Raw genomic sequence first — 14,174 nt, forward strand, 5'->3', positions numbered from 1 at the left:
TATAATTCATACTAAATATTATTAAATTATTAACGTTAAATATTTATTATTAATTATTTAATATTTAAAAAATATATATATAAAAATAAAGTATAACTTCTTACGCGCGTACATAAGTACACGCACCCTTTTTTTTAATGAAAATACACTTCAGTGCGTGTTATCAATTTTGTTAATCGATCAAACTAAGCCGACCAAGGTTTTGCTCACATGTAACGTGTCTGTTACAATCAGATGCTCACATCGTCGCATCGCATCGCATCGCACCGCTCGTATGAAACCTGATCCCATTTCCAGTAAAATGCACATATTAATCATTTCCAAGTGTTTAACATCGCGTAATTACTGATTAAATGGCAAGTTCAATGATTTCATAATGGTGTGCTCTTACGGCTGACTGACCATCTGTCCGTCACCGGTAGCTTACTGTTCGTGGCTGAATTCTGACAACAAAATAAAATGAAAACGTCAAGAAGTCGTCGTGGCCTAAAAGATAAGACGCCCGGTGCAATGGTATCTGGCGATGCACCGGTTTTCGGGTCCCGCAGGAGGGTACCGATTTTTCTAATGAAATACATCCTTAGCAAATGTTTCTTTTTTTTTCTTTTTTTTTTTCTTTTTCTTTTCTTTATTGCTTAGATGGGTGGACGAGCTCACAGCCCACCTGATTTTAAGTGGTTACTGGAGCCCATAGACATCTTCAACGTAAATGCGCCTCCCACCTTGAGATATAAGTTCTAAGGTCTCAAGTATAGTTACAGCGGCTGCCCCACCCTTCAAACCGAAACGCATTACTGCTTCACGGCAGAAATAGGCAGGGTGGTGGTACCTACCCGCCGGTGTTTGTGAATGCTAATTTCACAATGGCATGTTTTAAAGTGCGCTTGCGATAGCACGGCCACATTCAAATTAAATATGCTCTCTCCAGCAAAAAGTATTTAGAAATAGTACCTACATCTATTTTGAGCGGTATCGAGGTGCTAATTAGTAAGCGACTCAGACGGCGATGCCTCAAAATATATGCTGATTTGAACAGCGTTAGGTCAAGTGCGGTAGGAGCACAGGGTCGTACTTCAGACATATTTGGGGGCGAGGCTGCGATACACTTCATTTGAAACTCCACTCACATTTGCTGTAGAGCAGTAATTAGATGTATCTTGGAGTTCCAGAAGCTATTGATATAAAGATAAAGATAAAGAAGCCTTTATTAACAACCTTAATTCATATTTAGGTACATTTATCTTTTCATTTGACATCGGCTAAGATTGTTTTGCTTTCGCATATATATATAGCTATTGATATAATTAGAGGTAATTCTACGATCAATTGGACATGAAGAGTATAGACAGGCTTTATGTGGCGTAAACGAATGAACTATGACTATCGCTTTCATTTGAGTCTAAAAGAAGAGTAGCATTTTCAAATGTAGACGGAAGATGGCAGTGTTACTGGAGCCCATGGTCAGCACATAAGACTGGTGGTAGGACCTCTTGTGATACTGGTGGTAGAACCTCTTGTGAGTCCGCGCGCGTAGGTACCGCCACCTTGCCTATTTCTGCCGTGAAGCAGTAATGCGTTTCGGTTTGAAGGATGGGGCAGCCGTTTTAACTATACTTGAGACCTTGGAACTTATATCTCAAGATGGGTGGCGCATTTACGTTGTAGATGTCTATGGGCTCCAGTAGCCACTGGAAAAAAGACACGACACAAAAAAGATACGAGGTTAAAGTATCTGTCATGTTGTCAAATCGGAATACATGACTATTTCACAGCAGAAATAAGCAGAATGGCGGTATTTATCTGTTTGTGATCATAATACATCGTAAAAAAGTAGTCACAGATAATATGTTAAACATTATTGTTATCTCAAGAACAAAACCATTGTAATCAACTATATAATAAGTGCATGAATTTGTGCACTTGATGGATATACAAATACATATATGGTTTTTGTTGTATTTATAATAGACAAAAAAAAACGAGTGTCTATTATCTGTATAAAAACTTCTTGAATACCTTACAAACCAATCAATGAAACAGTTAGAATTTCACAATAATACTTATCAGATAATTCTACGAATATTGCACTCAGTGGAATTCTTTAGTTTCAAAGTATGCTTGTAAAAACACGTCCTCTTAAAGTTATCAGTGTATCTAAGCAATTATTAAGAATTAGACAATGTGTGATAATCTACGCGTGTTGCAGAATATCACATGACATCTGGGTAGATATAAATTTTATATTTTTACTAGCTGACCCGGCAGACTTCGTAGTGCCTCAATCGATAAATAAAAGACCTAAACTTTTGTATAAAATAAACTCAAAACAAACAAAAGGAACCCGTCCGAAGGGGGACGCATTAAAAGGAAAACAAAATTGTTATTTTTATTTAATTCCGATCATTTTCATGTTTATCTACCTTTTAAACCTTCTCTGGACTTCCACAAATAATTAAAGACCCAAATTAGCCAATTCGGTCCAGCCGTTCTCGAGTTTTAGCGAGACTAACGAACGGCAGTTAATTTTTATCTATATAAATTTTAATATAGTTAATTGTGGAACTAATACTTCTGTTTCGATTCGCTCCTGTACTCAGATCACATACTAGTGACAGTTTAAAGAGAACGGTACCGGCGACGCGGCGGCATGCGCTAGATATAAAACACACAGAATGATGTTATAAATACAAGTTTATTTGTATCCGTTTTGTTTGTAAATATTGCTCGCTGTTAAGGAGTTTACTATCTATTTAATTAAGTCTCTGTTGACCGCTGGAGTCGGAGACCGCATATTTGAGTCGGACCACGCAGACATCACGTGCATACACATCATACGTAACATCATCAACTGCTTGAGGTATTCCGGTCATCGTTCTCGTCGAACCCGTCGCTTGCGAAGAAGTAAATTAACACACAGACACAGCCCACTGAGTTTCTCGTCGGATCTTCTCAGTGGGTCGCGTTTCCGATCCGGTGGTAGATCCTGCGAAGCACGGCTCTTGCTAGGGTTCGTGTTAGCAACGTCGTCAGGTTTGAGCCCCGTGAGCTCACCTACTAGTTAAGGTTACGCTGAAATAGCCTCTCAAGGCTATCAGCTTAGGTAGGAAAAAAAAATCTTGAGGTGATCATGAGGTCGTAGTCTTGCACTAACGACTGACCTCTTCTTCGAAGTAGGAAGGATGCTCTTACTATCTTACTCTTACGCTGTAGCTGAATTGAGCATTAATAATAGCATTGAGCATTGAGCATTAAGAATTAATGAGTTTTAATAATATTCTAGTTTTAACAGTCTTTCAGCAAGCCGCGGTTTTTTTTATTGCCCTTGTAGGCAGACGAGCATGAGAGAGAGAGGAGTGAGTGTTGAGATGACGGCTGATAGAAGAGAATGGAAGAGAAAAATTAGCTGTGCCGACCCCACATAGTGGGATAAGGTGGAGAAAAAGAAAGTAGGCAGACGAGCACACGGCCCACCTGATGGTGAGTGGTTACCGTGGCCCATGGACTTCAGCAATGCAATCACCATATTAGCGGATTGTGTTAAAGTATTTCTCAATTCCTTTAATGTAATTTTTTGTTTCTTTTGTTTTTAATTTATGTGTAAAATAACAAGAGTTTTTTTTTATTTAAATAATAACAATGTGAACTATATTAAGCTGTGTAAGAGTCGTAAAGTGTGTAGCAACGGTAGCGTGGCCTACATGTAGGACGGTTACCACTACGGGTTACCATTCACTTCATATCCTCGTTCACTTACGGATCTTGTGCTGAGCCTTTAGCTAAACGGTAATCATGGATTAATTACAATTTATATAGACTTCTGATTTCAAATAATTTCGCCTATTTAGATTCATATGGACTAAGCGAGAAGATGGTTTGTGATTGTGGCAGCAAAGCAGAGAAATCCAAATCACTGTCTTATTATTTAAGATTAGCGACCCGCCCTCACTTCGGTTCGGAAATTTTATTATTGATAGCTGAGTCCGCGGTACGACAATAACCGTGGGAAACGCCGCGGGGCGAAGCTAGTCTAAAAAAAGTAGCCTAAGTTATTAGGTTATAAGTTAAGCCTAAGTTATAAGTACTTTAATCCATACATATTTAATGTACATTTATTATTAAAGCTATTATATATCCATCAATTATTCTAATTATACTCGCTTCTGTAGTTTATTGAGGTTACAAGACAAGTATTTTAAAAAAATTGAAGACCATGCCTTCCTCTTCCTTATGTCGATCTCCTCATTACTGAGGGTCGTGACTCTCTGGCTGCATCAATAAGAAGACCGTGCACAACCGAGGTCTAATGGCTGGGAGGGAATAGAGTATTGTGGTTACAAAAAGACGGATACTTTATATTTTAATGGAGTCAAAGTTCCAATTTTTCTCAATGCTTTAAATGGGCAGTTGAACTGTCGATCGGAGAGAGAGTCTGCCCACCTGTTGTTAAGCAGGTGCCGGACCCCACGGTTAAGGCAACACTAATCTCGCCACGCAACCTGGCGCCTCAATTGTGTATTTTCATGACTATTATTAACATGCAAACATGAACGAGATTGTTTCATAGAAGAAGTGATAAGATGCCGGCACACACACGAGTGTCCTCAGTGACCATGTCCAACAGTGAAACTAAAAATAATTGCAGTTCCGTCACGAGACGAAAAAAGGAGATATCTATAGATTAATACATGAACCAAAACTTTGTACTCCTTTATAGAGAACATAGAGAAGGAGCGCAATATGTTAATATTTTTTTTAATTATGCAAAAAGGATATTAAATCAATAAAAAAACATTACACACACTAGCATGTATTTGACACACACACGCATGCATACTATTTTTTTATTGTCAGACTTTTCTTATTGCTTATAGTCTGTGGTCAAATTGAGAATAGATGAATATTGTTTGTCTTTATTAATATTTGGGTAAAGTGTAGTCTTGGCCAAAATCTGAGATTAAGAAGTATAATAGTCTTTGACAATAGAATCTTAATAGTGTACAAACTTAAAATTTCAATTAATTATACTCGAATTTCGACTACCGGTAGACCACTTATAGTTTATTTAAATGGTTCGCAAATCTTTTTTTTTTTAAAAGAGACGAAGTCTAATTCAGTCCGTTAACGGTTCCGCGCATCAAGCTACTTACGTTCCACAAACTGTAACAAATACATTTTAGTGCTATTTATTTAAACTCCGATTTACTGAACTATGATAATTCGCAACTTTCTTCACCTGTTATCTCGTTAACAATTTACGTTTTTTACTATTTTTTAAGTCTAGACCAGGATCAAAACCTGTTTGTCTGCCGCTGCAATGCAACTCAATCTAATACAGTTTGCGGTACACTTGTGTTACAATACTATGATTAATTACATAAACCGTTAACTCTGTAAGATCTTATAGATCGTACTAAATTAATATGTGGCTTTGTTTATTTGACCGTGACGTACATAATATCGAGGGGTGAAAACATTTCGCTTAATAATTATACTGAGAACTTGGAACTCATATCTCAAGGTGGGTGGCGGCATTTACGTCTGTGGGCTCCAGTAACCACTTAACACCAGGTGGGATGTGAGTTCGTCCACGTATCTAAGCAATAAATAATAATAATAATACGCGACATTTATCTTTGTAATTAAAGATTCGTTTTATTCGATGTTTTTAATCGAACTTCAGTTAACCCCACTCAAACAGCTGAAGTATTTTATTTATTTTTATTACGACATTATTTTCAAATTTTAAACTTTAAATGGTTTTCCTGTAATGTAGCAAAAATGTCGCTTAAACCACAATGGCCTTTCACTCCTCCATATGCGGGCATGGGTATAATTTTTGTTTATATTACCCATATTTATTTATTTTTTATATTTTTTATAGAGCCATACGTAATCATTCTAGCTATGAGTGACAGTACAGAATGTAAACAACTTTGAAAATACTCATGTTAGGAGTTATGTTTTTATTTTGTATAAGTACTATAAGTTGCGATACTTAATGGAATTTATTCATCCTATGTCGTCCGCCGGTTGCGGTCCGGTCCGGTCCGGTAATCTTTGCACGTATACAACATCTTTTACTCTCATTTTCGGAGGCCGGTCGTAAGGTCGTGAATCCGCTGTGATTCTTATCGAGACACGGTCGAGTTTCTGTATACTTTCACTGTCTATTGTGGATTCAGAATGTGGAGTATTCAATGTAATTAGAGGTTTAGATTGAGGCGTAATTAGAATGTTTTGAAACAATATTTTTTTTTCGTATGTGACTTTCTTGTGGGATCCGTATGATAGTATGGCTGGGAAATAATAAGAGTGTTTTCTTCTTATTTAGCATATAATAACCGTAGAGCATTCGCAATAGAAGGTCATTGAAAGAGCGTTCGAAATATCAAATTATTTTTTTATGTAGGTACATGTTTCTCAAAAAACTCTCTCTCAAAAAACGACCAACCCAAGAGCTTTTTTTTTAAAGAAATATCCACCTCGTATTTCAGATAGGCGGTAGCATTAACGTCATGGTACTTGCGGATTCCATAACCACTTAGTATCATTGGCCATTTGCTTATGGACTGCACCAAAGAAATTGCTTAATACTCAAATTGTTCATTCAACATGGTTTTGTTCTGTATTTGTCCTCTCCACGTATTTATTGTTAGTTAAAAATAAATAGTTTAAAAAAAACTAACAAAATACGCTTTTATAGAAAATTCAACCTATATCCCAAATAAATTTCAATTAAAAATGGTGTAAGAAAAATAGATTTTATTGTAAAAAAAAGCGTGGGGTGCTTTTTAGGATATTATCAAAATAACCCTTCTACTCATATATGTTCATAAAATATTTATAACTACTGATACCATGCACCAAACGCTTTTTTACAATAAAATATGTTTTTCTTACACTATTTTTAATTCAAATGTATTTTCTATTTTTTAGTTTTATTTAATTTTTTTCAATTTTATTTAAAATATTGAATTGTCATCGCTCCTTAATAAGTATACCAAATTTCGAGTTAATCCGACGTTTTGAAGGGGTTCAAAATCATGTTCAAAGATTCCATTACATACTAACATACGTACGTCTGAAGCTAATAAAAGCGTATTAAAAATGTACGTAAGACTTACTGGCATGGCCGTTGGTCTTCGGCAGGGCGGTCTGTCCGTTATGATGAAGATGTGTGAGCGCGTGTGGCTGAGCGCCCCGCGTGCGCATGAACTTCCTCATACCCATACACGCGGATACTTGGGACACTTCATCTCACGACACCTGTTACACAATCTCATGTCAGATACATCTGAATATTATTGTATACTAGCTGACCCGGCAGACTTCGTAGTGCCTCAATCGAGAAATAAAAGACCTAAACTTTTGTATAAAATAAACTTTAAACAAACAAAATTTTAATGAATCCGTCCAACGGGGAACACATCACAGGAAAAACAAAATTGTTATTTTTAATTAATTCCGAGCATTTTCATATTTATCTACCTTTTAAACCTTTTATGGACTTCCACAAATAATTCAAGACCAAAATTATCCAAATCGGTTCAACTGTTCTCGAGTTTTAGCGAGACTAACGAACAGCAATTCATTTTTATATATATAGAAGGTTGTAACAGAAATATGGCTGTACGCTCAAGTGCTCAATCAAAAAGATTTGGTGTAATTAACACAAGATATTATTTTCAAAATATATGAATATTTGCTTGTGGTTCGTATCATGCACAAAATATTGAGACGATTTCCATCCTGATTATGATTTGACTTGAAACTGAATGATCGATGTGATCCCCGACTGTGTCCCAGGCATACCCCCGGGCTCATGGCTCCCAGGGTACAAGCCGGCGAGCGGCTGAGACCCATCACTGGTGGTCCATAGGTGAGCCAAATGCTTTTCTACCTGATATGAAATATAAGAACTACAATCCGATTATAGTAAGGTATTTGTCACGTGGTGTCGGTCTGGAATAACACCACTAAATTTTTATGTTTTTTGCTTAGATGGGTAGACGAACTCTCGGCCTACCTGGTGTTAAGTGGTGGCGTTAACGTCGCCACCCACTTTAAGAAATGAGCCCTAAGTCTCAGTATAGTTACAGCGGCTGCCCCAAATCTAAACGCATTATTGCTTCACGGCAGAAATAGGCAGGACGATGGTACCTACCCGTCGGGGTTAACTGGTGGTACAGTCTTATTGTAAGTCGTCGGTATCACGATCTCATGGGTTAGCCGTTATGCACTACGATTGGGGCAAAGACTTCATGTTTCGAGGTGGTCATTCACACTGATGATGTCTATGGGCCTCGTTAGCCGCTTAACACCGCGTGGTCCATGAACCTGTTCACGTACTTACACAATAAAAAAATAATAAACGCTGTGTTATGGTTTCTTGGTAGAGTTTTTGTGATATAAAGATGTTGTTAAGTACACCTCAGTAAATACACGTGCGTTACTTGATCTCGAATACTGATCTGTCATTTTGTACGATGCTGCACTATAATTGCATTTTCTGCAGTTTGATACATATCTAACATGTAACAGATAGCCGGACCTGGCTGTTTGTTTACTTATGAGAATGACATGACCATTTGTAGAAGTTTATTAACCTGTAGCTTCCAAACAATGTTTTAAACGCAATTACTAAGCCAGCAGGGTCGGTTATACCTAATGTCGTCGGTTATGAAGTCGTCGTGGCCTAAAGGATAAGACGTCCGGTGTATTCATGTTGAGAGATGCACCGGTGCTCGAATCCCAGACGGGTACCAATTTTTTTTAATGAAATACGTACTTAACAAATGTTCACAATTGACTTCCACGGTGAAGAAAGGAACATTGTGTAATAAAAATCAAACCCGCAAAATTATAATTTGCGTAATTGCTGGTGGTAGGAAGTCTTGTGAGTCCGCGCAGGCAGGTACCACCACCCTGACTATTTTTGCCGTGACGCAGTAATGCGTTTCGGTTTGAAGTTTGGAGCAGCCGTTGTAACTATACTTGAACCTTAGAACTCATATCTCAAGGTTAGTGACGCATTTACGTTGTTGATGTCTATGGGTTCCAGTAACCACTTAACACCAGGTGAGCTGTGAGCTCCTCCACCCATCTAAGCAAAAAAAAAAACATAATTTATCATTAATAATATTTCCCACGCTTAAAATATAGGTCTCGTGGTCATGGACGGCAGGATAGGCCAATACCATTGCTGGGGACATATAATGACGAAGTTTTAACATTATGGGGGAAACACCTGAGTCACATTCTCTGTCTTCTATAAGACTACTAGGTATCGGGAAAGATGCTCTGGTATGACCTTTCCTATTAACACATTTATGTATAATGATATTCTTCCATTCCAACCCGTGACTTGGAGTAGTGGCTAGTAGCAAATGAGTTATGAACCCACTTCATAATGTAATTTTAACGGTACAAAACACCGTACGCAAAAACTGCAAGTAACGAAGAATGTATCTTCAACAAACAGTTTGTGCTGTACAAATGCAAACTGAGCAAAATATTATAAACGAGAACAGCAAAATTATTACAGTACATTTGAAGGTTAATACGGTATTTTGCTTTATTAAAAAAAAAAAAAACAAGAGAAAGGTTTTGTTACGTAGGTATTTAATGTGGTTTGTTTTAAACCCGCTTTTAACCAATTTATTTGGAAACAAGCGTGCGTAGTATTGTTTCGAATTCTGTTTTTGCAATTAAAATTTCGGGTTAATATCTCGTGCTCGAAGTGTTTTGGTAGGTATTTATGAGTTTGACTCAGCACTTCACAACCTATAATGTTTAAATTTATGTTTACATAGATTTGTAATAGTTTGCAGTGATTTATAAGAGGACCCTGCCGAATCAACAAAAATGTTTAAGAATTAACTAGAATTAATTAGAATTAAATTTAACAGTCTGGTTTGCTGACGGATGACTAACGAATCAGTTAAGTTCGCCTTGGTATAAGCTGTTCAGAATCTTGCCATTTCATTTTCTTTGTACAGTAAAGCGTAAAAAATATATAAAATAAACAAATGAAAGTATTGTGATATGCAGTTGTTGCAATGTAAGCGATAAACGTTAGTACGTGATTACGTAGCTAGGCACTTAAGTAATATTGAACATACTTCGAAATATTAATGCCATAAGATTCATTCTTTTTAATTTTTGACAAAAAGTGGGTAGTTAATTCTTTAAAATTACGATAAGTACAATATGATTACTAAATTATTATACATTTAAATGGTTATTTCTTTGATTTATTACGGCCTACGGTTGTATGAACTACAAATAAAAATATATCAACTTACAATGAAACTTTAAGAATTTCACTGCACTATGCACTTCACAACACGTAAACACATGTGGATCGTGAAATTAACGAGTTTAACACACACGCCTAGTCCGAACGGCGAGCGCGCGCCAACTGAACTAATTCTAAACTGTACACTACGGCGCTATGATTGGCCGGCTCCGAGGTTGTAGCGGAAAGCGCAAACTGATCAGATGGAAAACTGATCACAGCGGTACGAATTTCAGCCGACCTGCTGAGGTGAATCGGATTCAAGTCTAATTTGAACGTGGCCTTTGAGAGCTGGTCTGCTGCAAGTTACTGCTGGTAGGACCTCTTGTGAGTCCGCATAGCTAGGTATCACCACCCTGCCCATTTCTGCCGTGAAGCAGTAATGCGTTTCGTTTTGAAGGGTAGGGCAGCCGTTGTAACTATACTGAGACCTTAGAACTTATATCTCAAGGTGGGTGGCGCATTTACGTTGTAGATGTCTATGGGCCTCAGTAACCACTAAACACCAGGTGGGCTGTGAGCTCGTCCACACATCTAGGCAATAAAAAAAAACAACAGATAGACGAATGTTCCGCAGCAGCGTCTATCATTGTGCACTGTACATTGCCAATACACTTAGTACTATCCTGTTACGGTAAAACCAGAGAACACTACTGCGCACGAGAGTCTAATCCATTGCAGTCTCCTCATCAAAACTAAAACCTTGAAATAATGGCGACTTTTCTTTAAAGTTGTATAAAGCGGGGGTGATCAGCGGGAAAACGTGATATGAGCAACTTCGAGGCTACCATTGACCCTTTATTTGCACAATGTTGGCTCAAACATTGGAAGAGTAATACCACATGAGTAAATAATAAACATAGTAATAGGTTGGAGCAATACAACATCAAAACTACGTTGTAATAAAAATCACATTTATTTGTTCATTTGGCTACATTTTATTTACTAGTAATATATTAATAAATATTAGATTCAATAATAGCTACTGCAAATCCAATATCACTAAGTTTCTTTAAAATTCAATGAGTAATTCAGAGGCAATTTTCACTGTATTGGCCGATATCAAAATTGTAGTATTTAAATTTATTTTACCAGAAAATACGCGATTATATTTAATTGTACTATTTTAAAAATTGCCTCCTGAATAATTAGTCGTGAAGAACAACTTATGAACAATTCAACTGCTTAGATACTATAATTATAATCACAAAATTTCTTTACAATTGTTTACTGGTGCTTAACTGCGTCATAGTTGTAATGCAGAAGTCAACTATTTTTAGAAATAATTTTATATTTCGCGTGCTACTATTCCTACTGGTTGTTTTAATAAATTCAATAGATTTAATAGATTCAGTAACATATCAATGATTTATTTATAACATTAGTACATATTTACTTTTTCTTTTTGCATTTTGTAACTATACTAGAATAATGAAAGAATTTTAATCTTTTCACGAGCTTCGTTACCAAAAATAATTGAAGTATTCCACTAATCCTTTATACTTCAGCGCTGCTTATATTTTCTGGTAGTTGCAGGAATTAAAATGAATGGAACAGGCATAGCAAATCAGTAAATAAAAAAAATTGTAAAATATAGTTGCCTAATATTGAAAAATGTTTGAAGTTAACTAGTTGGTAAGAGTTTAAGTGGGAGGTAATTAGAAAATAAGCTAGGGGTACTAACCCCCCCCCCGGACCTGGACGGACCCCCGGCGCGCACTCTGCTTGTCCGGGGACTCCGCTGGTGGGGGAGTGGGAGTTTGCTGGACTTCCACCAGGCGCGTCCGTAGGTGGCGGATAACGGGCTTCTGGGAGCAGTCACACTCCCAGGGGTATCGCTCCTTCTCTTTCGTCGTGTTACGGCGGGGGAGATTGAGCGACGCGGACCAAAACCAGCAGGGGGGGTTCCGGGCTCTCCACGCCCTTCACTGGATGAAGGGTGTTTCTTCTGGGGATGCCTGGGCCTCTTCGTTCCCCTTTTCTTCTTCCCCTTTATGTTGTTTTGTTTTGTCTGTTTTGTTTTACTTGTTTTATTGTTTTTAATTCAGAGGAGGGTACCGGTATACCGGCGTGACTTCATGGATTGGTGCTCACTCGAGCGTCGGGCGGTGGTCTGCTCGTTGCACTCGGCGGGCCGCCGGCCAACCCGTAATCCTCACCGCGTGGGGGAAGGGGGCCGCTGCCGCGAGGCACGAGGCCCCGAGGACGTAAACCTCTCTAAAAAATACCCCAATCTTAAGCTCTGGCGCCCGGCGATGGGATGCATGGCTGGTGGGAGACCAGTTACGAGGGCGTCCCAGGGGACCGTACCCCTGGCTAATAAAAACAGGAAAAGAACAATGAAGATGCTCGGAGGTACGGTGTCCGCGAAGGACGGAGAAAATAAAGAGAGTCGAGGAGGGTCCGTGAAGGCTCCGGGGAAGACACGGCGTGCTCAGCGGGAAGAGCCGCCTCCAAGACCCCATCCAAAAGGGGCAGGGGACGACCGCCCACAACCGGGCAGCACGTTGGCCACGCCGCCGCCAAGGAGGCGTATGTGAAGGCCCAACGAGAGGAGCTGGCGCTGCGCGTCGAGAGAGAGGTCACAGGAAGTGTCCGAAAGCTGCGAGTGAGGGAGGACGCCGTCGTGGGCAGCACGGGAGAACCAACACTCGATCCCGAATGCAGGCTAGAAGAGTCCGCGAAGATGGCGCTAGCAATCGCGGCCAAATCTGGAAACCTAAAGGGCACATATCAACGTGCCCTGAAAGAGATGGCCGTCGCCATCCCAGAGGCCAAAGAAGAGATGACAGCACGGACTGCCGACGGCGAAACTAAGAGGCTGCAGGAGCTCTGCAGGAGGCAGGAGGCCGAGATCCTGCACCTCAAAAACGAGATCGCCGACATGAGGTCGGAGATGACGCGCCTGGCCCAGGTTGTGGGATCGCCGGCAGCCGTCCCCACCCCCGTACCGGCCTCCGCCACGATCCAACGGAGCGACGACGGGGAGGAGCGGCGCCTCCAGAGAATAAAGCGTGCGGTCGGAAACATGCTGGATGCGCGCCTCTCTGGGCTGGAAGCGCGACTGCCTCCAGAGCCCAGGTTGAGACCACCCCTGGACGCGGACCAAAGGCGGAGCCGCGAGAAGGAGAGGATGCTGACACCACCACCACCGGTAGCGGTACCTATGCCAACGCCCGCACCAACAGCTGCGGTCGCGACGGCAGCACCCAACGGTGGCGGCCCGCAGAAGAAAAAGAAGGCGCCGAAAAGTAGACAACAGCAGGCTCCCCCTGAGCCGCGGACATTCCCCCCCGCCCCAGCTGCCCTGACGGAAGCCTGGACAACGGTAGCCCGAAGAGGCGCCAAGCCGAGGATGGCAACGGCGACCGGCACCGTGCCCGCTCCACCCCCCTGAAGGAGAAAAAGAAACGGCGCCGGCCACCACGCTCGCAGGCGGTCATAATCAAACTGCAACTGGAGGCCGTAGAGCGTGCGTGGCAACACGTACAGGTCGGTTCTCGCCGAGGCCAGGGCCAAAATTGACCTCACAAGCCTGGGCATACCTATCCAGCGAATACGCTCCGCGGTAACGGGAGCGAAGATCCTGGTCATCGATGGAGCTGATCAAAACGAAAAGGCTGACTTGTTGGCACAGAAACTCCGTGAGGTCCTGCTCGTCGAAGACATCGTCGTGTCGAGGCCGACAATAACAGTCGCTGTCAGATTAAGCGGCCTCGACGTTTCAATATACCGAGAAGAGGTTGGCGCTGAAGTCGCCAGGGTCGGAGAATGCCCCCCCGACACTGTTAAAGTCGGTGAAATAAAACAGGGCCTGGGAGGCATGGGGAAAGTCTTGGTCAGATGCCCCATAGCAGGCGTCAAAAAAATATAGGCC

At 40.4% G+C, this 14,174-nt stretch overlaps 1 protein-coding gene across 2 annotated transcripts in view; it reads right to left on the reverse strand.

Annotated features, from left to right (window-relative positions):
* Positions 1-10,431, reverse strand: part of LOC101746514 (calpain-11) — a 73,104-nt gene extending 62,673 nt beyond the window's left edge. For both annotated transcript variants that reach the window (XM_038018874.2, XM_038018873.2), the window contains exons 1-2: positions 10,305-10,431; positions 7,125-7,266 (exon numbers count right to left, since the gene is read on the reverse strand). In XM_038018874.2, the coding sequence (XP_037874802.1) occupies positions 7,125-7,230 (106 nt within the window). In that variant the 5' untranslated portion in view covers positions 7,231-7,266; positions 10,305-10,431. The remainder of the gene's footprint in view (positions 1-7,124; positions 7,267-10,304) is intronic.
* Positions 10,432-14,174: the final 3,743 nt, after the last annotated feature.

Source organism: Bombyx mori, chromosome 3, assembly GCF_030269925.1.
Source record: "Bombyx mori chromosome 3, ASM3026992v2".
Lineage (NCBI taxonomy): Eukaryota > Metazoa > Arthropoda > Insecta > Lepidoptera > Bombycidae > Bombyx > Bombyx mori.